At 38.0% G+C, this 27,400-nt stretch overlaps 1 protein-coding gene across 1 annotated transcript; it reads right to left on the bottom strand.

Moving 5' to 3' along the window:
* DHX29 (DEAH (Asp-Glu-Ala-His) box polypeptide 29) lies at positions 1-26,609 on the bottom strand (the record flags this gene model as incomplete). The annotated part of the gene is made up of 29 exons (XM_009874388.1): positions 1-177; positions 1,141-1,212; positions 1,307-1,389; positions 3,929-3,976; positions 4,727-4,823; positions 6,367-6,498; positions 7,909-8,211; positions 8,936-9,029; positions 9,707-9,843; positions 10,730-10,954; positions 11,996-12,071; positions 12,376-12,504; positions 13,069-13,157; positions 13,771-13,855; positions 14,746-14,866; positions 15,079-15,223; positions 17,679-17,819; positions 18,406-18,582; positions 18,683-18,826; positions 19,681-20,277; positions 20,711-20,834; positions 21,945-22,110; positions 22,681-22,842; positions 23,117-23,243; positions 23,715-23,840; positions 24,449-24,591; positions 24,959-25,088; positions 25,619-25,732; positions 26,536-26,609. Coding segments are annotated over 29 exons (4,238 nt in total), but the record flags the coding sequence as incomplete, so codon positions are not given.
* Between the last annotated feature and the right edge of the window lie 791 nt (positions 26,610-27,400).

Genomic DNA, 27,400 nt, shown 5'->3' with positions numbered 1-27,400 from the left:
CTATTGAGAATGTTTTCGAAATGAGTCCCCATTGTCTGACTTAATTCTTTCCACAGCACCATGTTGCAGCAAGATCTGCTTTTCAAGAACAGTGTTATGGGCAGCAGCATGAGGCACAGGATAGGTTTCCTGTCCTCCAGTGGTTGCTTCCACCACTGTAAGCACATAGAGCTCAGCCTAGCAGGTTTGAGGGAGTGTGATACAATCAATCTGCCAGGCCTCCCCATATTTACATTTTAAACATTGTCCTCTATATCACAAGGGTTTTAACTGTTAGCTTGCTTGCTTGAGGTGCATGTTTCACAATCATGGATAACCTGTGTGACAGTGTCCATAGTTAAATCCACCTCTGGGTCACCAGCTCATTTGCATGTTGAATTTCTTCCCTGATGTCCTGAAGCATTCTGGGTCCACCAAGTGAAAAAAAGTTCACCCCTATGTTCCCAGTCTAAGTCTGTTTGGAACACTTTAGCAGCCTGACCCACTTGCTGGTTGTCTTGATGTTCCTCTGTGTCAGGAATTTTAGGTATGTGGGCATTTACATGATGCACCTTTACAAGTAGTTTCTCTAGCCAGCTGCAGCGAACTCAGACTGACACTTCAGATGGTATACAGCAACAGCATCCTTTATTGCACTTACACATACTTTTATACTTATTATGCTGTCCACCCACTCCAGGCTACATTATCTTTGGTTCGCATACCTGTTTCACGCGCCTCTATTCTACTTTTTATTGGTTGGCATATTTTTCTCATGCTTGGCAATATTTTGCTAAATATCAAGCCGCATCCTCATTTTCCTCTCTCACAGCGGTATCTACTTCCTTCTTCCTGCTTACTGTTCTCTCTCAAGGTCAATATCTTCATCAGGGGCACAGCTGTAACTCATTCATGTCCAGGCTGCCCGCAGCTCATCTCTCTCCTACAGCCAGAGAGCAGTATTTTGACACCATGTGGCAGCCCCAACAGATTTACCTCTGTGCTGCCAGTTATTTAGCTTCCACTGTTTTAACCAGCCCCAGAGAGCATTTGCTGCCATTCACGAGTCAGTACAGAGATAAAGCACTGACCACTTTTCTCATTCAGCAATGTACAAGGCCAGCTGGACAGCTTCTACCTCTGCAAACTGACTCAATTTACCTTCTTCATGAGCTTCTTCTGCAACTTGTTGTGCAAGACTCCACACACCAGCTTTCCACCTTCAGCAATTTTCTACAAGTTGGCAAGATCCCTAAGTAAATAGGGCATATTGCTTCTCATTATCTGGCAATTGATTATGTGCTGGGGCTTCTTCATCATGCATTACCACGTCTCCTGTTTTCATTCCAAACTGTTTAGCTTGTGGCCAATCTCTGATCACTTCCAAGATTCCTGGATCACTGGGATGTCCTGTTCAAGCTCAATGTGTGATTAATGCAACCCATTACGCAACTCCATGTAGAATTGCTCGCATGATGTGTGGAAGGATCCAGCCTACGACTGGTAATTGTGGTACCAGGAGCTGTGCTTCTGTACCAACAACCTTCAAAGCAGGTGTAACTCCATTGTATGGAGCCAATATTTCTTTTTCAGTTGGAGTATAGTTGGTCTTTGTATTCTTGGCTCCCAAGTTCTAGGGGTTGACACTAACTCTCTCCTTGTGCCTTCTGCTAAAAGCTTCAGTTAGGACCATTGTCCCTGGCTGTGGTGTAGAGTAGATTTTTAATACCTTGTCTTTTTCAGACTGGACCAAGGGCTACTGCTTGTACAATCTCATTTGATTTGTTCAAATGCCTGTTGTTGTGCAGGGCTGGATTAAAACTGCTTTTCTCTTGGATGACTTCACAGAGAGATCTCACAATCTGACTGTAACTAGGAATACACATTCTCTGCAAACTCATGACACCTAAGAAGGCTTGCGTTTACTTTTTTGTTAGTTGGTGGGGACACAGCTGGTACTTTGTTATTCAAGTCAAGAGGAATCTGTCAATGCCCATCTTGCCATTTAACTCCCCAACATTGGATATCTCATGTAGGTCCCTTGACCTTGCTTCTTTTTATAGCAAAACAGGCATTTAAAAGAATCTTGATTATTTTCTTACCTTTCTCAAAAACTTCATCTGCTGTGTTAACCCATATAATGATGTCATTAATGCATTTCAAGTGTTTCAGTGCTCCACCCTTCTCAAGGGAAGGATGGATCAGTCTATGGCAGATGATAGGGCTGTGTTTCCATCCCTGGGGCTTATATATAGTTCTTTGTTTTTATTACTTCACTATTATTTCCATTATTGTTTCATTAAAGCTGTTCTAGTTTTTCTCCTTTATCCTGTAAGTCTCTCTGCCTCATTCCTTTTTCCTTCCTGTTTTGGGGGGGGGCTTCCCATTTGGGGAGGGAGAGGGGGTTAGAGAGCATCTGTCTGCATTTAGCAGCTGGCCCAGCCCTAACCCATGACAGGTGCTTTTCCCCCAGATTCCCAGTAAGGCTCATTTTGGCCTCCACTACAGACAGTTCTTGAGATCCCTCCATCACTCCAAAACTAGTAATAAACTATATAATCTGATGGCATTAGGATGCATTGTGCACTGGTGTTTGTCAGGGGTTTATACGTTCACGTTCTAATGTGTCAGGCCAATGAATCCACACAGTCCAATAAACTCAGTTGTGCCTCCCCTCCATCTGGCTGGAGGCAGGACTCCTTTGATTTCGAGGGTAATACCCTGTTACGGGTTTGAGTCTGGCAGGGTTTTGGGAAATGGGGGGAGAGTTGTGGGGTATGGCTTTTGCAAAACCCCCTCCACCTCGAGGTAGGAGTCGGACCTGCCTCTGGCCAGGGCCAGGTCAATCAGCGCCTCTGCCATCAAGGTATTTAAGAGGTGACCCCACTGTTCTCTGTCTCTTTTGGTTCTTGATCTGTCCTGTCTTTGTGTTGGGGAGTTTTTTCTGCTGGAAGAGGAGGAGGTGAGAGGAAAACAAAGGACTGCACTACTAAGAAGAAAAATGAGGAGGAAGAGTGCCAGAGCTGAAAAACGGGGAGAAAGGTGCTGGAGCAGAACCTTTCCTTGGAATCTCATGGTGAGTGACATGTCAGGAAGATGACTGCCTGTGAACTGAGGGGATTGATGATAGTGACAACAACCAGGATGTGGCGGTATGTGCAGAGCCCCATGTGAGAGGGGAGAGAGATCAAGCATCAGCAGGGGATGCATCCAAAGCGAACCACAGCCCTGATGGAATGGACTCACGAGGAGGAAGAGGATTGTCTCCCATGAGGTGGACACCACATGCCATGAAGGAGACAGTGCAAGGAGCCCTCTTTCTCAAGGAGCTGCTATGGATGAGAAGTAAGGCCAGATGGACTGCACACCTCCCCCCTGCCGCTGTTCCCCTCCCTGCCCCCACCCTCCTCCCATTCCCCTTCTCTCATTATCCTTCTTTGTAAATGGTGGTGGTAAATTAACTTATGCTTTCTCCCTAAATCTACTCTGTTTTTTACCCATCATCTTAAGTGGTAGGTTATTATGTTCCCTGTCTTCTGTTTGTGCATATCTAATTGATTTCTAGTCAACTGAGACTTAGGACCCAACTTTTAATCATTACTAAAGTCTGCATCAGCAGTGACGGCACGATTACTCCATTGAACACCAAAAACAAACAAAAAAATTGGTCATAGCCACTTCTATATTGAAAACAAACTGCTTCCGTCCATCATTCATTCAGTCAGACAATTGGCACCAAATGTATTGTAAAGGCTAAACATATTCAATGCTCATTTTAAAAAAATTATACAGAGAAAGTTAAATACTATGCAAAATCATGCAGTCTTTCCATATAATGGCCAGTATCAACCACACTAAGCATTTAAATACTTTCCATTAAAGTTGGAGTGCCTGTTTCCTGTGCCATTACAGAAGCTCTGGTTTGTTACTGACTTCTGGTTTCAGTTACCATTCTCTGTTTTTATCAGTTCTTTGATTATGTGTAAGACCTTGTCATCTAGGAAAGAAAACAAACACAGCAGAAAAAAAAATGAGCTTAAAAATTGATTCCCAAAAAGCCAGGAAAATCAGAAGACAAGTCTAGCTCTCAGTAACTTAAAATCTTAATGTTATAGGCTATGCTAGACTCTAAAGCAAGACAAGTGATTCCCATCTGTGAAGCAAAACGACAAGCAGTATATCCACAGTACACCGTTAAGAAGTTTATAAAATTACTCACTGAGCTGGCCATAACCATTTCAGTATTTCAAAGAGACTGAGAAAGTGATGGGTTAACTACAGATACATTAGCTTATGGGAACTCCCTTTCCTCTTCCTCTCCATCCTCTAGTGTTCAGAGTTTACATTGTGCTCACCTGTTCACTACTTTGGGGGCCAATATACAGTTCCCCATCGCTAACTTAAGTTGCAACAGTGCTTGCACAACACTTAAAATTCAACCATGCCTGAGGTCCATTACACACAGTCTTCTGTTCTGAGATGCATACCTCATCATTACTATCGCTACCTTAAATGGTGCTATCACAGAAGCCTTTAAACCAGCAGTTGTGCGGATCTTAATACACCTGTGGGGAGCCACATAATACATATAGGATTAGTAATAACTTTCTGGATGTCTCTTAAGACAATGGAATGATAATAAACTCACACTAACCCTCCTGGGTGAGGATGCAGTGTACTATAGCTTCCTCGGATGTGCTAGAAAGTCCATTTAACAAATAATAAAGTAAAAAATGCAGTAAGTTACCTTCAAGTGACATTTTAGGGTTTTCAAGCTTCTTCCTTAAAACAGACTCAATGAGAACTCTCAGCTGTTTGAAAATTACTGCTATTTTTACAGGAGCCTATAAAGAACAGAGAAAAATACTTGCATTACTCAGATAGTTTATATAAAAATACAGATTAAAATATTACTTTATATATAGACATAAGTTTATAATCAGATTCCTGCAAATGTGATGCATATACACAATTTTAAGCATATGGACAGTGTACTCATGAAATGACTGAGCTTAAAATATGCCCTCACCTTCAATCATGTGTGGTTTGTAGCATCACAGCCTAAAGAACAGCAGCCTCAAAGAGTAACTCAGAACATGCTCCCACACATGTCATTATTAACTAGTAGATGGCGAAATTATTAATCTCCAATATCTTATTTGCTCTAATTGCATTTTTCCCAAGGTATAAAAGTACACATTAATTTGCACTTGAAATAAAATACATACATGTTTCCTCTTCAGAAGGTCTGCCTGGCCTCCTGAGAAAGCAATCACAAACCTCTTCTAAATCTTGCTAGGATGTTGGATTTCTAAAGCCGGATCTTTTTTTTTTCAGGAATCTTTCAACTTATCCCTCCCTTCCTATTCCAGTCTTTATTTCATCTATATACTGCCTGTGGTACAATAAGCAGCTATTATGGGAAAAGCACAAAATACAACATACCCTGCTTAGCATCTCAGTAAATAAAAGGAATTCTGAAACACACTACAAGATGTAACTGCTCCAGCAACCACACAACCTATAGCCACCCAGGGACCGTAAAATATTCTCTATCAGATCCACAACGAAGCTGCTTTTCAAAATTCCATAACCATGATAACCAGTGAATTCAATTACGACAGCTGCTTGCTTCCATCAGCGGAATTCAAAAAACTGTTTCATAGCTCACAGTCGTCCTCAAGTGCAACACAGGCCTATAGGAGCACAGAAAATTGTAACCAAGTAGCTGTCAGGCTAGCAAAAGCCAGTGTTAGCCATTTAACAGAAATACAGAAGATTTTGGCACGTCACCTGCTTTAATTTTGTTTGCATTAAAATAGACTAAGAAAATGCACTCAGTTTTCCCATTCCCAAATAAAATTTTCACCTGAAAAGAATAAAAAAGAAAGACACACAAAAATCCCAAATACTCCAAATCCAAACAAATAGGTATTTTCCACCTGGCTTTTTGTCTTTCCCAAATAATTCTGTTTGGACTGTAAAGAAAAATAATTAGTATTTTAAACACAAATACATACTTACACAATTATAAGACTGTATGAAAGGGTACTATAAAGTATCACGCTCATCTGCTTTCAGTACTAGCTCTACAAAACAAGGTTCAGTCTCTAACCATTTTCGGTATCTTTGCTGAAAGAACATCTTTCTTCATGGTGAGGGAACTGCTTTGTTACAAGCCCCATATTACAAACCTACTCTTTCAAGTGTGATTTGCTAAGATTTCATTATATGTATATAAAATTTCCCATAATTTTTTCTAATTCTCTTCCTCCCTCCTCCCTCTTCTCTTCATTCCACATACACAGTGTTCTAAATTAGCTTGGACATCAACTACGTAATACAAAGCTCATGGAACCACAGAAGGTAGTTACCACCCCAACACACCTGGAAATGGATCCAGCCATCAACTGTAAGGAGACGCTCCCGGTGCTGGACTTCTATATCCCCACCAAAAAGCAAAATGGGAAAGGGGGATATTAAAGTAGTCTCTCTCAAATACACCTTAGTGTACCTCACCTGCATATAAACAAACACAAGCATTAATAATAACAACAAAAGCTCAAAACATATCAACACCAAATATGATTGCTACTTTAAAAAGCAAAAAACATACTTTTTTCCTTTTAAGATTCACACAAGTCATTCTATGGCAATTTGTTTGTCCTAGACTATAAAAAATACATCACCTTTAAATTGATAGGCTTATATACTACCAGAAAATTAGCCAAAGCCATATTAAGATTCAAACATAAAGACAGTGTTAGCTTAACACTGTTCAGAGATGTAATTCAAAATTAATAAACCTACTAAAATTAAAGGCAGGTAAACATCTTTTGTCACATATACTTAGAAGCAGCTGCTTTGTGAATCTATCTATACCCATGTATGCAAATATATACACACTCATGACAGGGAGGTTGGACTAGATGGTCCCTAAGGTCCCTTCCAGCCCAGGCCATTCTATGATTCTGTGATTCTATAAATGTGGCCCCATGTGCAGACACACCGAGCAAACTTTTGGGCTCAGCATAAGCTACTTCTGGCTTTAGATTCTCTCATAGATAAAGACAGAATGAGATGGGAATGTGCCATAGTGAGAGGAAAGGAAAGAATGCATCTTCATACAAAACTGCAGTCTTTGTTTGTTCCACTGTTCATCAAATAACTCTCCTACCCTAGCTGCTGTCGTGCCCTTACACTACAGGGTTCTCAGGGGCACAAAACATTTTGAGTTTTCCAAAAAACCACCATTACTTCGCATGCATTAAGAAGTCTAATGTAATTTCTTGTTTCTCTACAGTAAAGGCGGCCATTAAGCACCTGTGGTCAACATCTTGTTGTACCAGAAGTGTAATTAAATACAAATGCTTGAATTTAGCAAAAAGCTGACAGTGTTCAGTTGTGATGGGGAAGAAAGTGACAGGGGAAAAAAGAGGAACAAAGAGGGAAAAAAAAAAAAAAAGGCAACTCACTTATGAAGGTCAGCAGTTAATTACAGAACTGTCTACTTCATGTTATTACTAGGGACATGTAAGGCCTGTACCGTGTTGCAAAACTTTAGAGCTTGCTTAGAAGAGTACAAAAAGCACACTTTAAAGTGGTAAAACTACATATTAAAGTGATGGCACTAAAATCAACAGCACTGTATTAAAGAAGTCAATTATACTATCAAGTTAAATGACACACAGAAAGGTACTTTTCTTTACAGCCACCAGTTTCACCATGAGCAGATCTGTTAATGATGTTCAGCCTTATCTTCTTCTTCAGCACTTAGCTGACTCATTTTTACAGACTTAAGGATCACTAAAAACTCTTAAGATGAGTGAGACATTCAGATACACTTTACACTGGTGGATGTTATTTGATATTAGAGGCATAACTCCACATTCACACAAACTATCAGCTACATTTGCTATTTTCACTTACCTTCTCCTGGTAAAGGAGCCATCCATATGTCTGTAAGTCTCGATTTACAGAGGATGGGTGCACTTGTGCTTTACCCTGAGCAGTTTCTACCATGCAGGCTAACTTCTCTGTAATATCCACAGATTTTGTATATATTATTTTTCCAACGTTGTCATAGAGCCCTGCAGTCAACACAGCTTTAAGAAGAGCTATTTCATGGAGAGAAAGGGATTGTGTGGCTCCATTTGCATCCCATCCACATTGCGTTGTAGGTGCTGTGAATCCTGCTGCTCTGACCACCCTTATGAGTTCTTGCTTCACATCCTGAAATTAGTATTAGAAAAACTTGAATTAAAAAGGCACACACCTCACTACATCAGCAGGCAATAGTACTCCATCCCAAATATGCATGCTCTCCAGAGGAAAATCTTGTAGTAGAAAAACACTTGTATTTTCTGCAGCCCCTTTGGAAATAGTGCTGTTTCTATGAGAAAAACATTATCAGGAATATAGGCTAGATATATGGTACTAAAAAGGATAACTTTGTACTGTAAATGATAAATCTCTCCTCTGTAGTTAAAATAAAAAGGTACATTTACATCAAAAGATTCAGTTCTGCTTAGGAGAGCTCAGTCAGCCAAACTTAAATAGGAAAAACAATTAAAACATTTTCTCAACAAAAATAAAAGGCTATTCACAAAATTTTTTTCTTATCTTTCAAATTAACTATTAACAGATCTTTTTTATGTATTAAGAATAACACAAAGTACTTTAAACAGGAAGTTCTGCACCTCTGGTGGAAGTACGGACTACGGCCCCCAATAGCAGTGCCTGCACAGCCATACACCAACCAAGTGCATGCATCAGAACTCAAATATAGATACAGGTACCACGACTGAGGGTGTGCATTTCACCAGTCCCTAGCATTCCTCTTGTTTTTATCTTGTCTAAACACTAACTGTGATATATCTTATTTTTAAAAGGGCATGGCATTTTCAGAAGGAATTTTTAAAAAAATAGCTTTTGAGTGCACAGTTTTTTGGTCTACCTCCAGAGTTAACAGTGAAGTCCTATTAAGGAAATTTCTTCTGCAGTAAGTCATTTCAGCACGATACCCTCCTTCTTGTCGAGCCCTCTTCCACCTAAGGAAAAAAAAAATCTTTCTTAATAGAGCAAAAAGAATCACATCAAGAGCTTAACAACATGAGAGTTCTAGTAAGTTATAAGGCAATACTGCGTTTTGGTCATCACTCTCCACTCAAAACCAGAAAAAAGTGGCATTAAAGAATATCAACGCTGCTGGTCCAAGAGCACTCTGGAGAACATTGCTGCAACAAATTTGACAGATACTAAAAAAAAAAACCCTAAAATTGCCCTAAAAATCTCTAAATGCTTTAAAATTAAATTACACATTTCTGTCTATCTTCACAGTTGAAACAAAATTCAGGTGTAGTTTTTGAGACTTAGTGATAATATTCCAAAAACAAAAAAATGCATATGTCATTTTATAACACACGGATTTGTACTTTCTCAAATACAAAATACGCAGGTCAGCATACCACAGACGGCAAACAAAATACTTGGAACACTAGGATAAACAGACACAGTACACCTCTCTCTGTGTGCACAAGCATAATTAAAAGGAGTTAAAAGACAATGTACTAAACAACTTATCCCTTTGTGCTACAGTATTTGGCAATCTATTGTTATTCTGAAGAGAAGAACTTCAGGTGCACGCAACTCCAGAGAAGATTTTTTACAGAACTGTGTAACTTAAGTGTTATCTGCATTTAGCTCTAAGGACAGAACTACCACTTACCCCAGATAAGCATTGTAGATTGTCATATGGTCTGAAACTGCCATTGCTAGAGAGGATTTTGCAAGATCTGCTTCATCCTTTCGACCAATTGGTGTAGTAAATGGGGATTTCTCTGTCATAACTGCAGCCAGAGTTGCCTGCAATTAGTAAAGTATACATCAGTTAAGAATACTTCATGATAAGTTTACAGGTTTATCATACAAATAGTTTTACATTTTCTTTTACAGTAATATTTAATGGTATTTTATCTTCTGAGCATCAAGGAAAACTTAAGACCCTAAGAATTTCTCGCATCAAATTCAGAACCTACATTAAAGACATTGCTTACATAGCATCTGATTAAAAAAATACTAAATCTCAAAACTCGCATAAAATGGTTTGTCAAATGACAGAGCAATACGCAATACAATACACCAAAGGTCAGATTAAACAACTGCTTTAGATTATACCACATTATCATGAGATACTGAGACAACAAAGAACTTTAACTTCCAGTTTTCAACAACTAACCTACCCACGCTGCCTCCCAATTTGCAGTAAATCAAATGGAGTAGGTGAAAGTATAAACTACACCACAGTCTTTACGCAGTAAGTTACCACATCAATTAAACTGCAGTAACTTTACATCAGCATGTCCTTAGCCTTCAGATCATGGGGTAATTGAGATTGGTCTAATCCACGTGTAAGATGTCTTTTTATGGAAATAACATCCTCCCTGGGATCAGAACAGAAAGAACCAGAGACTAAGTCTGACTACTCCCTTGTGAATAGTACGTAGGAGTTCAGAAACAAGGAATCATCTACACTGGAAAAGACCTTGAGACCAACCATAAAGAATACTTAGGTTGTTTCCCTCCATGATGTCCAGGCACCCTCACCTTAGAAGAAACATCTTAACTTCTTGCATCACCTTTTCAAAATACTGTGTTGCAAGAAATGTGTAACTGTAAAGAGTTAACCTTTTCTGTACTTTACATTTAGATTTCTTTTACTTTTTTTCTTTTTTTTTTTTTTTTTACTCACCACAGGATCCAAGCAGCCAAATATAGCACCAAATATCAGCATTTTGCCAATCTTTACATTGACAGGAAGGGCTGCAAGATGCTGGCCCAATGGAGTCAGCTTGGGCTCGTTTACCAGACAAGCCCCAATCTTCCTCAATAGGTTCATTGCATTACCAATTACTTGTTGCTGTGGTGGGTCTAATGCTCTAGAAAGGAAATCTTCAGGAGAGCCAAGATTGCATTTCTGTGGAGCAAATGTTCATATACTTTAATGTAAAAATCCATCATAACAAACTTTTACAGTAACTGCAGAGGAAACTGGAAAGCTGTTCTTGCAATCAAAAGCCCACATTCTCTCTCATCTAAACTTGTCTCTTGGTTCCCAGAATGCAGACTTGCCCCACATTAGCTTAAAAAATAAAATTAATTTCTTTGAAGGATTTAGAGTCACAGAACGCATTGGGCTGGAAGGGATGGGACCTTTAAAGCTCATCTAGTCCAACTCCCCGGCACTGAGCAGAGACAGCTTTAGACAGGGTTGCTCAGAGCCCCATCAAGCCTGACGTTGAATGTCTCCAGGGATGGGGCCTCCACCACCTCTCTGGGCAACTCGCGCCAGTGTTTCACCACCCTCATAGTAATTTCTTCCTGATATCTAATTTAAATCTATCCTGCCCTAGTTTAAAACCATTTCCCCTCATTCTGTCTCTACCCACCCTTGTAAACAGTCCCTCCCCAGCTTTCCTGTAGGTCCCTTTCAGGTACTACAAGGTCACTATAAGGTCTCCCCAGAGCCTTCTCCAGGTTGAAGAGACACAACTCTCTCAGCCTGACTTCATGTGACACAACCCCTGATCAGAGAAGTGTGTTACCAATGGTTACAGGTGAGCAGGAGACTCTCAAACCTGAGGAGATGCAGGTCAGCCTGGCACTAATGCGCCAGGGTGCTACTTTTCCCATGCACAACCTACTTGCTCAGGATGGTGAGAGAAGTAATGGAATTGCTACCTTAAGCAGAAATCTGTCTGAAGGCTATTTAACTAAACTGAATACCATACTACACCATTCTCACTCAGCAGCACACTCTAGTTTCCAACACACAGGCACTGTGTTCCCCTCCACCCACATTGTGGTGGGACACTGGATTAGGGTTGCCCTAGCAAATCTTTTTAGCCAGTAAGGTCAGCAATTCCAAAACCACGATAGTATGAAGGTCTAATTCCTCCAAAGGCACGTACAGTATTTTCAGCTAACAAGGTCAGTAATTTTAAAACCAAAACCATACCATAATATGAAGGCATAATTCCTCCAAAGGCACACGCAGTATTTCTGGAACAGAATACTCCATGAAACTTTCAAACCTGCAATATCATAAAAACACAGAATCACAGATACTACCTTCTACAATTCATTGGTGCTGCACTTTTCTTTCAATTATGAAAGTGTTTTTCAAACCACTTACATTAGAGATACCAAAAATATTAAACTTTTAAAAAATCATTAAACAAGTACTACAAGACTTTACTCATATAGCATTCAAAATTTTTTTTTTAGCTTAATCTTTCCAGTTTGCAACAATTAAAGTGAATTTCAACATGACTTCTTGGTTTTGCGCAGAAAAAAAAGACAAAGGTGATTTACAATATCTTGCTAAGTTTACAATACCTGTCTCTCGTGTACATTCGGAAGCAGAATCCATCCCTAACACGTCCAGCTCTTCCTTGGCGCTGCAGAGCACTAGCTTTACTAACAAAGGTCTCCTCCAGAGAACTCATCTGACTACTTTCATGATACCTTAAAAATTGTAAAGCAAGTGCACAATCAGGTTGCAGAATTAAAGTTTTTATGTATACTTGAATACCAACATATTGAAAATGTATCTAAGTAGTATTAATCTGAAAAATATTATAAACAGTTTAGAAAACATAACTGAGGAGTAACTGTACATCATAGAAGCTCAGACATTTCATTGAATTTTAATGAAGATGTTTTGAAGATTTTTTTCCCTAGCAATTCACAAAGCTTGTAACACATTTGGTAGGGCTTTTCACAATTAAAATGGTAAAAAAGTAACTTCTAAAAACTCAGATAGTATAAAAACTATTTACTTTTTTCTTAAACCAGTGCTTAATCATGATTCTCCAAACTCCTATGAACAACTCCTCTTGTTGTTCTTCACACTGAGAATCCGAAGATTCATTGCAAACTTGCACCTAAATTGCAAGATGTTCAATGAGCTCACTACACCATTTTTGTCCAGAACTGTAGTTCAATAAGAATACTACAAAATTCTTACAGCACTAACCTCCAAATATTGACAGTAAGCACAGTATGACTGAATAAAAATCAAACTCTCACCTATTTTCTTTTGTTCTCCCAGTATCAATTACAAAGACAACATCTGGTATTGTAATACCTGTCTCTGCTATATTGGTTGCCAAAACGATCTGAAAAGTAACATAACATAAAATAATTACGGAATGTCTAAACAGTTTTTATCCTTTTAGTAAGTATTACAGAATAAGTTTCATTAAACTATTTTTAGCAAAAAATGTTTTCTTAAATAATCTGACAGAGCACTAAAAAGCTACATGACTTGGAAAATAGTTTAGTCTTCCACAATTACTAAGAAATCAAAAGTTAAATGTGAATTTCGCATTCAATTTTATAATCCATCAAAATTACTTGCTCATGCTTGCCAACACTGATCAACTTTTATTAAATAGTTTGGCAGTAAGAAAAATACTATTGCCCTAGACAAAGTTACAGTTACTGGTTAACAATTGTTAAAATACAGGAAAGAAACAATTAAAGAAGCTATAAGAAAAATATTAGGTTTAAAAATCTGTCTGATTACTGTTGAGGTTTTCACAGCATGCTAGTTTCCGTTTGTTACAGAGCACCAAAAACCAGAGGAATTATTTCTTTGCAGCAAGACAATTCCAGGAACAACTGGTTGCTGTTTAATTCCGTATGATGATTTTAAAGAAAATCAGAGTTGCATCCACAGAAAAGTTTTCAATTCTAGTGGTGAACTTTGCCTTTCTAATTATAACATACCTTTCTAATACCAAGAGGAGGTATTGTGAATGCAGCTGCTTGATCTTGAGTTGAAAGAACAGAATGTAAAGCTATCAACCTGTGCCTAGAACAAGAAATTATACTAATGAATATACACTTAACAAACCAAGATACAGTAAAAAAATTGAGATGAGAATAATGACGACAGTTTGGAGAAAGTAACTAGAACGGATGCATGGCAGAGTTAAACTTAGTACGATGAGGTATGGTAGTTGGCTTCACTGTTTTATTACAATACCAAGGAAGCATGACACCATTCATAGGGCTCTTCTCCCATTTGGTAATAACGCAGGAAAAACACTACCACTGCAGAACTCTAGGTTAATCCTCCGCAATACCTTCCGAAAAAGGGAACAAGGTGTCCACGAACCCAAGGTTGTGCTTCCAAGAGAAAGACCATTGCTGTAAATTTGCACACAATTATATACACATTCGAATTTCAGCCTTAGTAATAAAGGCATTCAGAGGTGAGACAGATTACTACTTTTCTTCTCTGCTAGACCTTGACATCTCAGTCCACCTACAGACCTTAGAATTCGACCGCAAATATTCTTTTTACGTCATCATGTTGCTAACTTCTAGTGACCTAAAAACCCAGATTTTACAACTATCTGTAACTACAACCCTACGCCATTTCACTTGGTCTCCATGTAAATAGTAAGCTACAGAAAGCTGTAATTCCAGGTATGGCAGCTTCCATAACCTAAGTAGCAGAGAAGCTGTATCAAGTCAAGTATCTTGTGATCAAGTTTGCTGGAAAAAAAAATAAATCAAAAGTTATTACTGTACCATTCCTAAGCACCTGTCATTTTTGCTTGTATCATTTTTTTTAGATGATACATTTGTAGCACAAATAGCTCAGAGTTATAACTATCAGTTTCCCTTTTAAAGAATAGCAGACCTTAAACCCCTAACATATTAAACTATGAACTTTGTAGAAAATACCTGCATTACCTGTCACGCAAGTTAAATCTTCTATCAGTTGAAATAAGATCATACAGCTGTTGGATATGGGCAAGGCCTGGTAAAAAGATCAGTACAGCACCTTCAATGTTCTTAAACTGCGGACTTCTATCTGGAAAGTTACAGTGCAGACACACAGTTAAAACAAACAAGAATTTGCAAATAGTTTCACCTGAGAATAGGAATTAATTCTGGGCCCTGCAGTACATGATTTTTAGGATGTTTCATATAAGAATGAAGTACTTCATTATCAGTAGAATGTACTGTAAAGTAAGTCCAAAGGAGAGCCCCAAATACACAAACTGTTTAAGAAGTTAACTATACCTAAGTAAGCAAGCAACTCCAAAATAAGTTCAAGGTTGATCTTGTAAGGGTTCATATAGAAGATAGCCTGCTGTGTACGACTGCTATACTTCGCATAGTAAGGAGCCAAATCAATACCAGATGCAGACTGGATTGGGACATGCTCCTAAAATACAAAAGCAGGAAAAAAATAACAATATTCTTAGTGGTTTAGAAAAATGTAAGAGAGCAGAAGGACAATTTGTCATTCACTTAATTTAGGTTTCTTAAAAGAGAAATTGAGATGAGATATTTTATTGGCTAACTTCCCACCAGGATCACCCTGAGTTCAATTAAATCACAGCCACCTACATAATCTGTGTATAAGTATCTACAACTGTTAAATGAAATTTCCAAACGAAAACAAAACAAACAAACAAAAAAACCCCAAAATCCAACACAAAAAAGGCAACCACCCCAAAGGCAAAAAATTCAAGTCTGTGCAAGCAGTACTATACAGTCTGTCTAACAAATGAAACCAGTTCCCAGGTCTATTATCAGCCCAAAACTGGTAGCACAGTGGCTACTCCTCTTTCAAAACTCCTATTTTGGGGTGTAGCGGACAGATGCTGAATGTTTGCCTTAAACATTTCTTGGCATTTTTACAAATCCCCAGCTTGGTCAAAAACAAGACTGGTTGCTGGTCCTGTGTGACAAACTGATAAATGGCAATGGAATGTGGTAGAGGGTAGAAGGAAACAGATGCCTCAAACAGCCTTGAGGCAGTCACACATGAAGGAAGGAGTCCTGCGAAGGCAGCATGGCCTTGCCTCATAGCATATATCCCATGGAGATAAGGCAATTGTATATGGTTGTACATAACGAAATACCCTGCTTCTGTACTGGACATACTATATGTCCACATATAGAAAAAGTGTGCATAAACTGAGGTGGGAAAAAGCAGAAAGGTGGAGAAGCTGCAAGAGAGAAGCCATGAGGGAGAAGCATGTAGACTGAGATGAAGCCACCAAGAAGAAAAGCGCAGGAAGAGAAGAAAAGATGATGGCATCCTTAAACACTCGTTCGCAGGCCAATGTAGGAACTTGGACTGGTGATCTCTGTCTCTCTGTCTCCCCACCTCTTTCCTCTCTGTCTTTCCCTTTCTCCTTTCTCGTTGAGTAATGCAAGACTTATATTGCTTGCTCAGTTTATACTTGGTTTCCGTCTTGTAATCATTAAGTATAATACTGCCTATTAGAAGTTGTTATATGTCCTTCTTCCTTGTTATCACTAAGTAACATGCAGCTTGCTGTAGTTTGTTGCATACCTAGTCTTTTCCTGGTTATCATTAAGTTGTAGTACATGGTCTGCCCTTAATGTGTCATTTAACTAAAACCACTTATCATGAGTCCAATCCATACATTTTGACACATTAATAAATGTTTGTGTATGGACCTTGAAACTCGTCTCACTGCTGTCCGCTACACTGGGTAATTATGAATCCAAGTCACTTGTCCCCTCCACTCCTGAACAGGACCTGACACAGGGTGTAAGAAACAAGTCTCCCCTTTTCCTCTTCCCTGTCTCGCCCTCCTTAAACAATTGCTCCAACAAAAATTACGAGTGAATTAGGCGGCAGCTCCTGTAGTGCTCTGGAGCAGTGGGAGATGGGAAGGGAGAGTTAGCAGAACACACAGACATTTAAATTATTTACAAACACCTTACAGGTAACATAGCAGCCTTATGATAAGTATGTAAGTGCCACTAACGTAAATTATTACATGGCAAATCAATGCATTAAAAAAGCCTGCCACCAGGTATCCTTCCGCACTGAAGGCTCAACAAAAATAAATCACAAAGACGTAGGAGCACTCATGAGAGTACTTGGGCTCCAACTAAAGGATGCTGTTGTGATGTATGAGGTAACAATCTAGACAAAAAAACATTAGAGCAGAGCACACAAGAGCATGTTTTTCACCACAGGCATCTTTTGATCATGCTAAGCTAAATGGTTCTGCAGAGATTTTGAGAGAGCAAAGTCAGAGCAGACAGTTATCTATCCAAAATATATACAGTCTAGATGAACAGCTCAGGTTGCCTAAAGTCTGATGGCATTCATATATTCTTCCCTTCAAGAATTTTGATCCAAAAGCACACACAGCTCTCACTGCAGAATATCCACAGGACTAACCACAGTCTGTTAAATCAAAAAGCTCTACAAAAGAATCTCATGTACATCATTTCATTCGGCTTGCCAATTCGGAGGACTGTTGGAGATTTTCAGCTAAGGAGGATACGGCCTTGCCTCTTCTGCTCTTAGGTTCACTAAAGAGAACTGTTTTGGAGGAAAAAAAACTTAAAGTTTTTCCTCTGCTGCTGCTGAAAGGTCTGAAGCTGGGAATCTGTGGAAGATAACTCAGTATCAAATATAGCAAAATCAAGGCAGGTAATCAAGGAAGTGGAGAGACACATCTAAGGGTGCAGCATTAATTTAGATATTTGGTTTCCACTGTGCCTGTCTTATCAACTGAAAGAATATTTGACATTATAAAATCCCATCACATTTAATAAGAGAAACTAAAATGATAAAATTATTAAAACCCAATAAAATTCCAAGCCAAAACTAGAAATGCCTGTTTTACCTGATACTTTGTAGTGCTTCCTCCTTTACTAGTAACATTTACTCCTACTTCCTCCTCCTCCTCCAAGAACTTCTGACAATATTCTGAGTCTTTCTCCAGAACATAGCCAGTTGCTTCAATTACATCTTCCACGTGGAAAATCTTTAGTGAAAATTCAAAGAAATATAAAGCATGTCAAAAACTAATCACACCCTTTTTGGTTTTTAAAGCCTTGTATACAAAGATGAACAGGGCATACCTTTCTCTTTTAACATTGTCATAGATCTTGAAAATTTCAGCTTACTCTTTTTCATGATTTTTGAAAACCTAAACAGAGCTGCTACAGGTTTACTAACGGGTCACTCCATATGATCACTAAGATCACCTTTATCATAGCCTATACAACATAAGAAGCATGCATAAGAGTGTAATAACAAAGTTGCATGGGGGATGGGAAGAATTATTAATGCTTTCCTTTCTCCCTAGACTGAACAGAGAAAAATCTGCTGGACTGATTTTAATCAATAACAAATCCCCCAGAAAAAAACTGGACAACCCTGTACTTCAAAGTACTGCAGCTATTTTATATTTTCAAAAAGGAAAAAGGTTACAAGCCCTTGAAACACACATTTAAGATATGTATTTTGGGAAGAAAAAAGTGATATAGGTGTATTTCCTGTAGATGCTAACCGAACACTGTACATAGGCATTCACAGTGTCTTCCCTAATCAAAGAAACATTTACCTACCTCAACAGGGTAACTCCTTCCAGATATCCTTAAAATGGGACAGTGTGAGAAATAGCTAGAAAACTTCTCACTGTCTACAGTGGCACTCATCAAAATCAGATGCAGGTCTGAACGCTTATGCAAGATCTCCTTCAGAATAACTAGCAAGAAATCAGACTGGACACTTCTTTCATGTACCTAGAATTAGAAAATAAACCCAAAAACCTATAGTAAGGCTTGTTTACAAGTCAAGGCCCAGAATAACTACAGTTTCTGCAGAATAGTAAGAGTTGATAACCTCATCTACAATAACATGAGATATACTTGAAAGAAGACCATCTTCTTGAAGCTTCCGAAGCAGGACACCTGTTGTGCAGTACAGTAGTCTGGTGGCTTCTCCTGTTCTTGACTCCATACGAATTTGATATCCACACAGGGAATTCTTTTAAAAAAATAATATTAAAAATACAGGAATAAATTAAAAGTAGCATACAAGCTAGAGATAATAAAAACGAAGTGGAATTCAAGCACTGTTAGATTCAGACACTGCACAAGTTACTAACTGAACAGTATGGTGAATGACTACCGTGCTGTTTTTCATACATGTGGTTTCCTTTAACAAGAAAGGGAAAATGCACTGAAATTACAACTAAGTTTCGCCAAAGTAGCAATGAGCTGGTAAACTCAATACTCTTTTCAAGGTTGTTTACAGGCCTCAAATAAAAGTAATTTAGCACAAATAGACCATCACAAAACATACAGGACCTTAATTTTCTTTAAATAGCAAAATACCTTATGTTGAAAGAGGCTTCTCTCAAGGCCAGATTGGATTGCTCAGAAGAGTCTTCTCCATCCCCAGTGACAGAGATTCCATAGTTTCTGAGAAATCCGCTCCAGTGTTTGATCATCCCCACTGAGACACTGGCACAAGCTGCCCAGAGAGCTGGGAGAAGCCTCATCCGCACATACAGGTTGGATGAGGCTCTAAGCAACCTGATCTAGTTGAAGATGTCCCTGCTCGCTGCAGGGAGGTTGGACTAGATGACCTTTAAAGGTCCCTTCCAGCCAAACACTCCTGCTCTGAATCGCCCTCTAAAGACTTTAAAAGTCATATATGGATACACATAGGTTCACAGGTGATAATTTGGAAAGAGTTGACAGAGCAAGAAGTCCTTTTCAAGAGAAAATAACATATAACTATTTGATCGTGTAAGAACTAATGTTTTCACTTTGTATCAATAATCCAGCCCCCTGTATTTGACCAAGTCTATAAAAAGGAATTCAGACATATCTTACTTTTCCTCCTGGTCCTGATTCACAGCCTAGCTCTTCACAAACCCTGGTTGCCAGACTCACTGCTGAGATTCTTCGGGGTTGTGTGCAAACAATATTACATTTATTTGATCCTTCATCTAGTAACAAGTCTTCTAACAAGAAATGCGGCACCTGGGTACTCTTCCCACTGCCTGTTTCACCAGCCACAACAACTACTCGATGTTTTTTAAGAGTTTCTACAATTGAATATCTGTGCTTAAACACAGGTAATTCCTGTCTCTCTTTCAGAAGCCTCTGGTATCTGGCGGAACTTTGCAGCTTTTTGAACAAAATCCTGGAAGGTTCCAAATTATCTGGCTCTGAGTTCTCAAGGGAGAGACTGCTGAAGTCCTCATCAGAAACCAAGTTTTCCCAGGAATCTTCAGGATCCTCAGACACTTTTGGCTGGTTTTCAGATTGTAGCTGTTGTTGTTGTTTAAGTTTGTTTAATAATCTAGCAATAAAGTTATCACGAGGTTTGTTAGTTTCTATCTTGTTTTCTTCTTCCTTTTTCTTTTCAATATCCCTCCATTCTAGCCAGACATCTCGGTACGTAGGAGGAAGTAACTGATGAACTGACTTCAAGTAGGAGAAAAAATAATTTATTTCAGTTAGTACACATTTTAGTTAGTCACTTTAGTTAGTTACCCATTTTATGTGTAAGTGAACCTGAGTGGCAAAAAATATGACAAAACATGAAATCAGGAGCTATTTCTAAATACAGCAAATATGAAAACAGTAATATAGATGTCAACAGTACACTTCTGATTTTCAAATGGCTTTCATTTTTTTACAATAGTCAAAGAAGAGTTTTACTGTCAAAAAGTTTCCTCCTCCTATTGTGCAACACATGTGCATGATTGTAGATAAAAGCCAACAAATATATAATACAAATAATTTAATGGGAAACACTTCATTAAACTGGTTTTAGAGTTTAACTACAGCTGTTGTAAAAAAAATAGTGCAGAGGCAGTTTCCAGGCTAAGAGTATTAATATTGGTGAAAATCTTACTTGTCCTTTGGTTAAATGATAGAGTGCCAGAGTAGCAGCTAGGTGTTGTGCTTGCATACTATCTTCTGTTACGATTGTAGGACACATTGTCATTACATCATCTGACGATTTGGCAATCCTGACCCTTAAAGAAAAATTCATACAGACGTTTATCTTAATTTTTGTTACATATATATATATATATATATACACACACACAGGACATCTGCTAATGTTTGCTTAAAACTTAAGAGTGAAATTCAAACAGAGAAACTAAGCTAAACAAACTTAATGTTACCCAATAACACTTTGTAAACAGACAGCAAAGTTTGACTAAAAAAAAAAAAAAATCAGGAAAAAGCAGAAAAGCAGAAATTTTTTAGCAGCAGATTCCAGCGGTGAATTTATGACTTTTTATTTTTCTCTTAACAGATGTCTTCAAAGCAGAAGTATTTATATGCATAATGATCACCATTATGATTAACTGTTTTGGAAGAAGGACTAAATATTTGTTTGTGTGCTTTCGGCTATTTAGCATAGATTGAGATGACTGATTTACTGAGATGCAAATATCTGATTAACAGATATGTATCAGTGAAGTTTTTCACATTCTTATGGGGACAGAGTATCGGTAACTTTTAATCTCAGCAAGAACATACATTCTTTTACTTGTTTCCTTCAAGAGGCATTACTAATTTGCAACGCTGCATCTACTTCATTTATAGGTGACAATATTCTATTTTATACCACTATATTATAGAGTCATTTTGTAAAACATATTTAAAAATCATTGATACTGCACTGTTTCAGTTACAAACTTGTGGTACCTTTCACACAAATTTCCAACTTCCAGCTTATTTCAAACAATCCCAAAGGGGGTTTGGCATTCATATGCTTTAAACTTATGATTTAATATATTACTTTAAATGACAACAACAGAAGTTAATTGTCAAATTTTATCTCACAGGTTTGCCTCAGAATCTTTCATTCCGCAGTACAGAATTAACAAATAATCCTTTCTTTACGAGGTCATTCCCTAGACTCTTAGTTTTGCGATAGTGTCTAGCCTAAGCATTACTTTTGCAGAGCTATCTACAGTGAAATACCTCGCTAGTGGACTAAAAAACAAAAGAGTTTGGGCTAAAATGCACTACATCCATGTAAATCTGGGTCAACATGACATGAGAGAAGCAGTCAGCAATTTTATTTTTCAATGAACCAAAAGGGAAACGTAAAGTTTACAAGAAATACATACCTACATTTCCAATACTTTCCAACTGGAACCTTTTCAAAAGCAGGATTTGGGCTCTTGGGAAAATTCTTCCTGCACCAGTCTATCAAAAATTGTTTTGGAGATTTACCAGTCCAGCTTCGAGCACTATAATCAAAATTTCTTACATCTAGTGGTTCTTTCTTTTTCACTACAAGAGCAGAAAGACACATTTTAAGTCTCCTAAAATTTATTCTCCATTCCATATTTCCAACTTCTTTTCAAATATATTTTTACTAGAGAGCAGAATTTTCTGAAATGTTTTGCAGAAATACTGGTACTGATATATGACAATTTTCTGCTTTTCCCACAAAAGTATCAAGCAGGAAATTAACTCTATTTTATTTGCCATCTTTGTTCACCCAGTAATTAAGAACTTTCAGTAAAGTTCAGTTGTTAGAAAGGAATGTAATAATTTGGAAGTTTACAGTGAAGATAGTTTAAAAAGATGACAAGGTGACAGTGAAAACAGTAACCAGTATTATGATTTTAAAAAAAAAAATCAGCTGTGACAGTCATATTTTAGACATGAAAGTAGCTTTCAACATCATCTGCCAAAACAAATACAGAACCTTTAAAGTCAGCTTGGTCAGTGAGGTAGTCCACCTGCCTTTCCCACAGTGAGAGCTTACTGACTCAGCAGAGCTATGCAGTACAACCTAGAAAAACAAGGACTAATACCACAAATGCGTAGGGCACTACTGAACCAGTTGCAACACACCTCTGTCTTCCTTTGCAGCACCATCGGGTTTTTCAAGCAAGCTCAAATTCAAGGTGGTTTCTTGGGGCTGAGGTGGGGGAGACTTTTTCTTTTCATTTTGTTGTTGGTTTGAAATCTTTATAGCTGGATTAAATACCGGATGTTCTTCAAGCGTTGCCATTTCTGTCAGAAAGACAATACAACTTACGCTCAGCAGCTGTTGATCTTTTCTTCTCAAAGAATAAATATTCAGTTATATTAACCCATACTGAGCACTCAAAATCAGAAGTGGTGAAATGTTACTGCATTTTTAGAATTTCATCCATGTGGAAAGGATAGATACATGAAAGCCTGTAATTCACACACTAGCATAAAATCAATTCAGTCTCAGAGACTTACTTGCCTAGCAAATACGTAGGCCACAAAATAAAAGTGTAGGTAATTTGCACAGCTCTACCTTGCTGAATTCTTCTTATTTTCTCCTGTGCTGCCTTCTGGCCTTGCTTGTCCTTGTCTTGCTTTGAGATGCTTGCTTGTTCTTTTGCTTCTGAAAGCTTGGTAGCCAGATGGATATACCTCTCGTTCTATTCCAAGCAGAATTGTTAATGACAAGTTGAATAGTGTACGCTTATCACTTTTAATGAACTTTACAACAGAAGCAGTGGGGGTTTCTTTGTTCTTTACACCAAGCTTACAGAAAGTAGAAACAATTATTTTTCACATAACTAACGGTCAAAACCTCTCAGAATTTGACAGGCCCTGAATCTGTTTCAAGAATTCTTCCTTTCCAGCACAATGCATTCAGTATTTTGAACCCAATACAAAAAAAAAACCCCACCCCCACTCCCCCAAAAACAAACAAAAAAAACCACGGAAAGGCGAAACAACTTAGGAAAGGAGAACATTCAAAACACTTCCCCTTCAGTAGGCTGCACATGTGAAAACAGACAACATAAAGAAGTATTCAACCTCCAGTTCTTAACAAATAGACCCATCACCTGCAGATGTACCAACATAATAGTTTTTGGAAGACTGCCATGAAGTGCTATTCTTACTGGGTCAAACTTTTCTTCATCTGTCTCTTTCACAGACTCATTCTTTTCTTCATCACTCTGTTGCTCAGCATATTGCAAAATCCATTCCTTCATACTCACTTCTTTCTTTTTCCCCAAATTTGTCTCCTAGGAAGACAAATTAAAGGTGATGATAACAGCAAGTGAAACACTAATGCTTTTCTCTGTCAGTATTTAGGAACCATTGCTTAGGATTCTTTATAAGAACTATGTTACATGATGCAAGATAAAAACACAGAGCATGTTTCTCCAACCTGGGTAAACATCTGAAAATGTATTTACACAGATCTTAACATTTGAATGATGATGACTACTCTAAGAAAAAGCACACCTTTGCAAGAAATCTTTTCAATTTCTAGGTTTAAGATTGAATAATCACAGGAATCAAAACACTGTGAGTACACAGGCAAACCTAAATCCACACAAGCATGTAAAGAGTGCCATCTTGTAAGTGAACAGAATGAACTAATTCCAAAAGATAATTATGCTATGCTTTACCACAAAAAATAAACTACGAAGAGCCTTCCAGAATTCACATGAAAAAGATGTTTCCTTCAAACGACTATTCCACTGAAGTTAAAACAATGTGGGTGACAATTATCAAGCACATCATATTTTCATAAGTTTTTCCCATCATTATTGGAAGTCAGTGCAAATTCTGTATTTTAGAAAACTTAATTTCCCCCCAGTAAATACAAACTAATTTCTCAGATTACCTTTGTTTCAGGGCCATTTTCTTTCTTCCTATTATCAACTAAGTGAGGTGGATGTTCATGTTGTGACACAGGAGAACAGAATTTTGCTCTAGGTTTCTGTTGTTGTTCTTCAAACTGCTGGCTAAAACCCTCAGGTAAGGAATCTTCAAAATAAAAACGTGTAACAGAGTAAGTCAATAATAACTACTGAAAATCTTTTAAAGTGTTTTGGGAGCCAGTTAGAAGAACATAAAACAAAACTTGCATGCCTGAAATAAAATTAGTCTTAGCATTTAGATAAGTCAGCATTTGCTTGGTGGACTTGCACAAACCTCTAAGAATAGGGACGAGAGGTCTACGAGACGTTATACACTGCAAAAATATCCCAGAACCAGTCAGCAGCAAATCTAGGTAAGGAACGCTGATGACTTCGTGAAACAACATATTTAGTTACTAGTATGAGGCACTCCCATGCTCTCCTGTTAACTCTTCTGTTAAAAAATGGAATCAGTTCTCTGTCACCATACTCACCGTCAGGAAGGTTTAAACAAAGCCAGTCAAGCGCTGAGTGAAGATCACCACCATATAAAAGTGTATTTTTCATTGCTTCTTCAATGTGCTCAGTCTTAAAAGAGAATCTTTGCAAAGCCATGTACACATCCTACAAATAAAGTCATAAAATACAAGGATTTAACCTAACAATCTTACACAGGCTTGTAAACTATTTCCCACACAGCAGATAACTGGTATTAAATGGAGGTAAACAGTATAAATTAATATATCAGAAGGCTGAGTAAAAAAATCCTACTTTGCATACAAAGCTTATAATATTTTAATTGTAAATACGTATGGATATGGATAAACAAACCTCCATTTCAGCCTCCATACAGAACATATTTTCTAGTTAGAATGACAAATGTACCATTTTACAGCTCTAAGGAAAAACAGGAAACAAAACATTCAGATTAAGTTCTATTCCTCTACCCTGTCCAAAGACTCCAGCTTCAGCTACTGAATGCATAAAGATGTATCTTTCCTAATAAGCCTACTTGACTAACCATTAATGTAATTACCAGAAAGCACGTTACACTGGTTTCCACCACATGCAGAAGTGTAGTATGACACATGGCTCAAACAACAAACAGTCTATCTACAATGAACAATAGTTGAAGAACAACATTTTAAACTTACCTGTAGCTTCTTAGCAGTAAGTCTTTTCGAAATCATTCCTTTGTCATCATTTTGTTTTTTATGGTCATTGATTATATCAATAATCCTTTTCTCCAGATTACCATTTATCATTACCTGCACAGAGAAAATCAGGTGATACAAGGTAAAACATTACAAATTTTTATGACTTATTAATGCTCTTTACGGCTAAGCAAATAAGAATGCAGAAATATCTCTGCCATTCAAACCTCAACTCTTCCAGCTTTCCATCAGTGCCGTAAACATTTCTTATGAAAGAGACACTTTTTTTTCCCCTTTTTCCTTTTACTTGAAATAGAAGAGTCCCTTCCCTGTTACAGAGAAGGCCCACTTACATCTTCAAGGAAATTTAGTACTGCAAGGAAATAAAAAAATTCAGTGCTGCAAGGAAATAATAATAACAAAAATCTACTGGAAAGAACATGGCGTTTCTCCTTTGGTTATAAGAACGGGCATAAAATAATCTGATCATCAAAATATCTGTGATACTCACTCTCCTTCCTATCTGGTTTAAAACAATTTTAGTCATATAGTAATGTTAGTATTTTTAACACTGCTAAAACACAAACCAAGCTTTGGTTGTTTCCGAGGTTGCGGAAAATACGTATTCTTCCTCTGACAGGAAGAAGAATACAGCAGCAGCAGCAGCCTGAACATAACTCTTAAAAATTGTTACTTTAAAAATATAGATGTCTACCTGCCCTGTTCGTATACCCCTACTTCTTAAAGCACTCTTTAAAATCGGAAAAATACCAAACTCAAAGACAGTCAACATTCAGTACATGAATGTAGGTTATCTGCATAACATAACATTCCAGAAGAGCTGTAGACATATTTACTCTGCTAAAAGAGTACTTGGAAAACCAAAGAGGTTTTTGTTACCTAAAGAAGATACTCACCTTAAGAACAGATTTATCTAGACTTGCAGCAACACTGGAATCTGTTGTCGAACTAAAACTGTAAGTTTTGGGACCTGCAAATTGCAAACCACCATCAATTACATACGCAGAACACAGAGAACACTGTTTACAGTAGTCAAAGCAGATCCAACATAGCACAAGTTAGCGCAGGCAAATGTTACACTAATTGCCCAGAAACATACAGATAGAATAAGAATACAGGAAGAATAAACAATGGTACAGAAAGGCCTTTGAACAAGGAATAGCGAAGAAGGATATGCCTCTTAGTACTCTTAGACAAAATACAAAATCTCAAGTGGCATGATGAAAGGAAATAGGATTGACTGCTGCTCTAGAACAAAGAATGCCAAACAGGGAAGCTAATGGCAGATTCAAAACAAGGGCATTCACTACACAGTGAACAGCTATGTAATAGATCTCTCTGCTGCTAAACCTGTGGAAGTCCAAGGGCAGACAGTAGAGCTTTGTAGTAAAAATATCAATCGATTTGGAAGGGCACTGAAAAAAACTTTACATCTGGCTCAGGAGGATGCTAAGCCACAACTGGTGGAAGATGTTAGAATACCTAGTCTGAGCTAAACAGATGTAATTTTGTTTAGTGATTTTACTTTTCAGCTCAGTCTCTTCTCAGAGACTGCACTTTCTGAAGTCAACAGCATGTTTTTGCAGACAGCGTCTGCTACTAGAAGTGGTAACATCTGATGTTTACAGCTACTGCCAGGGACTGGGATGCAGAAAGGCTCTGGCTTATAGTGGCTCCTGTAGTGACCAAGGCCACTGCTGGCTCTTGTGTGCCATGCTGGGGTGCAGAGAAGCAAAAGGAGTCACAAGGAAGTAAAAATTT

This window comes from Apaloderma vittatum, unplaced genomic scaffold, assembly GCF_000703405.1.
Source record: "Apaloderma vittatum isolate BGI_N311 unplaced genomic scaffold, ASM70340v1 scaffold19768, whole genome shotgun sequence".
Classification (NCBI taxonomy): Eukaryota; Metazoa; Chordata; class Aves; order Trogoniformes; family Trogonidae; genus Apaloderma; species Apaloderma vittatum.
This window is presented reverse-complemented; position numbering and strand designations above follow the sequence as displayed.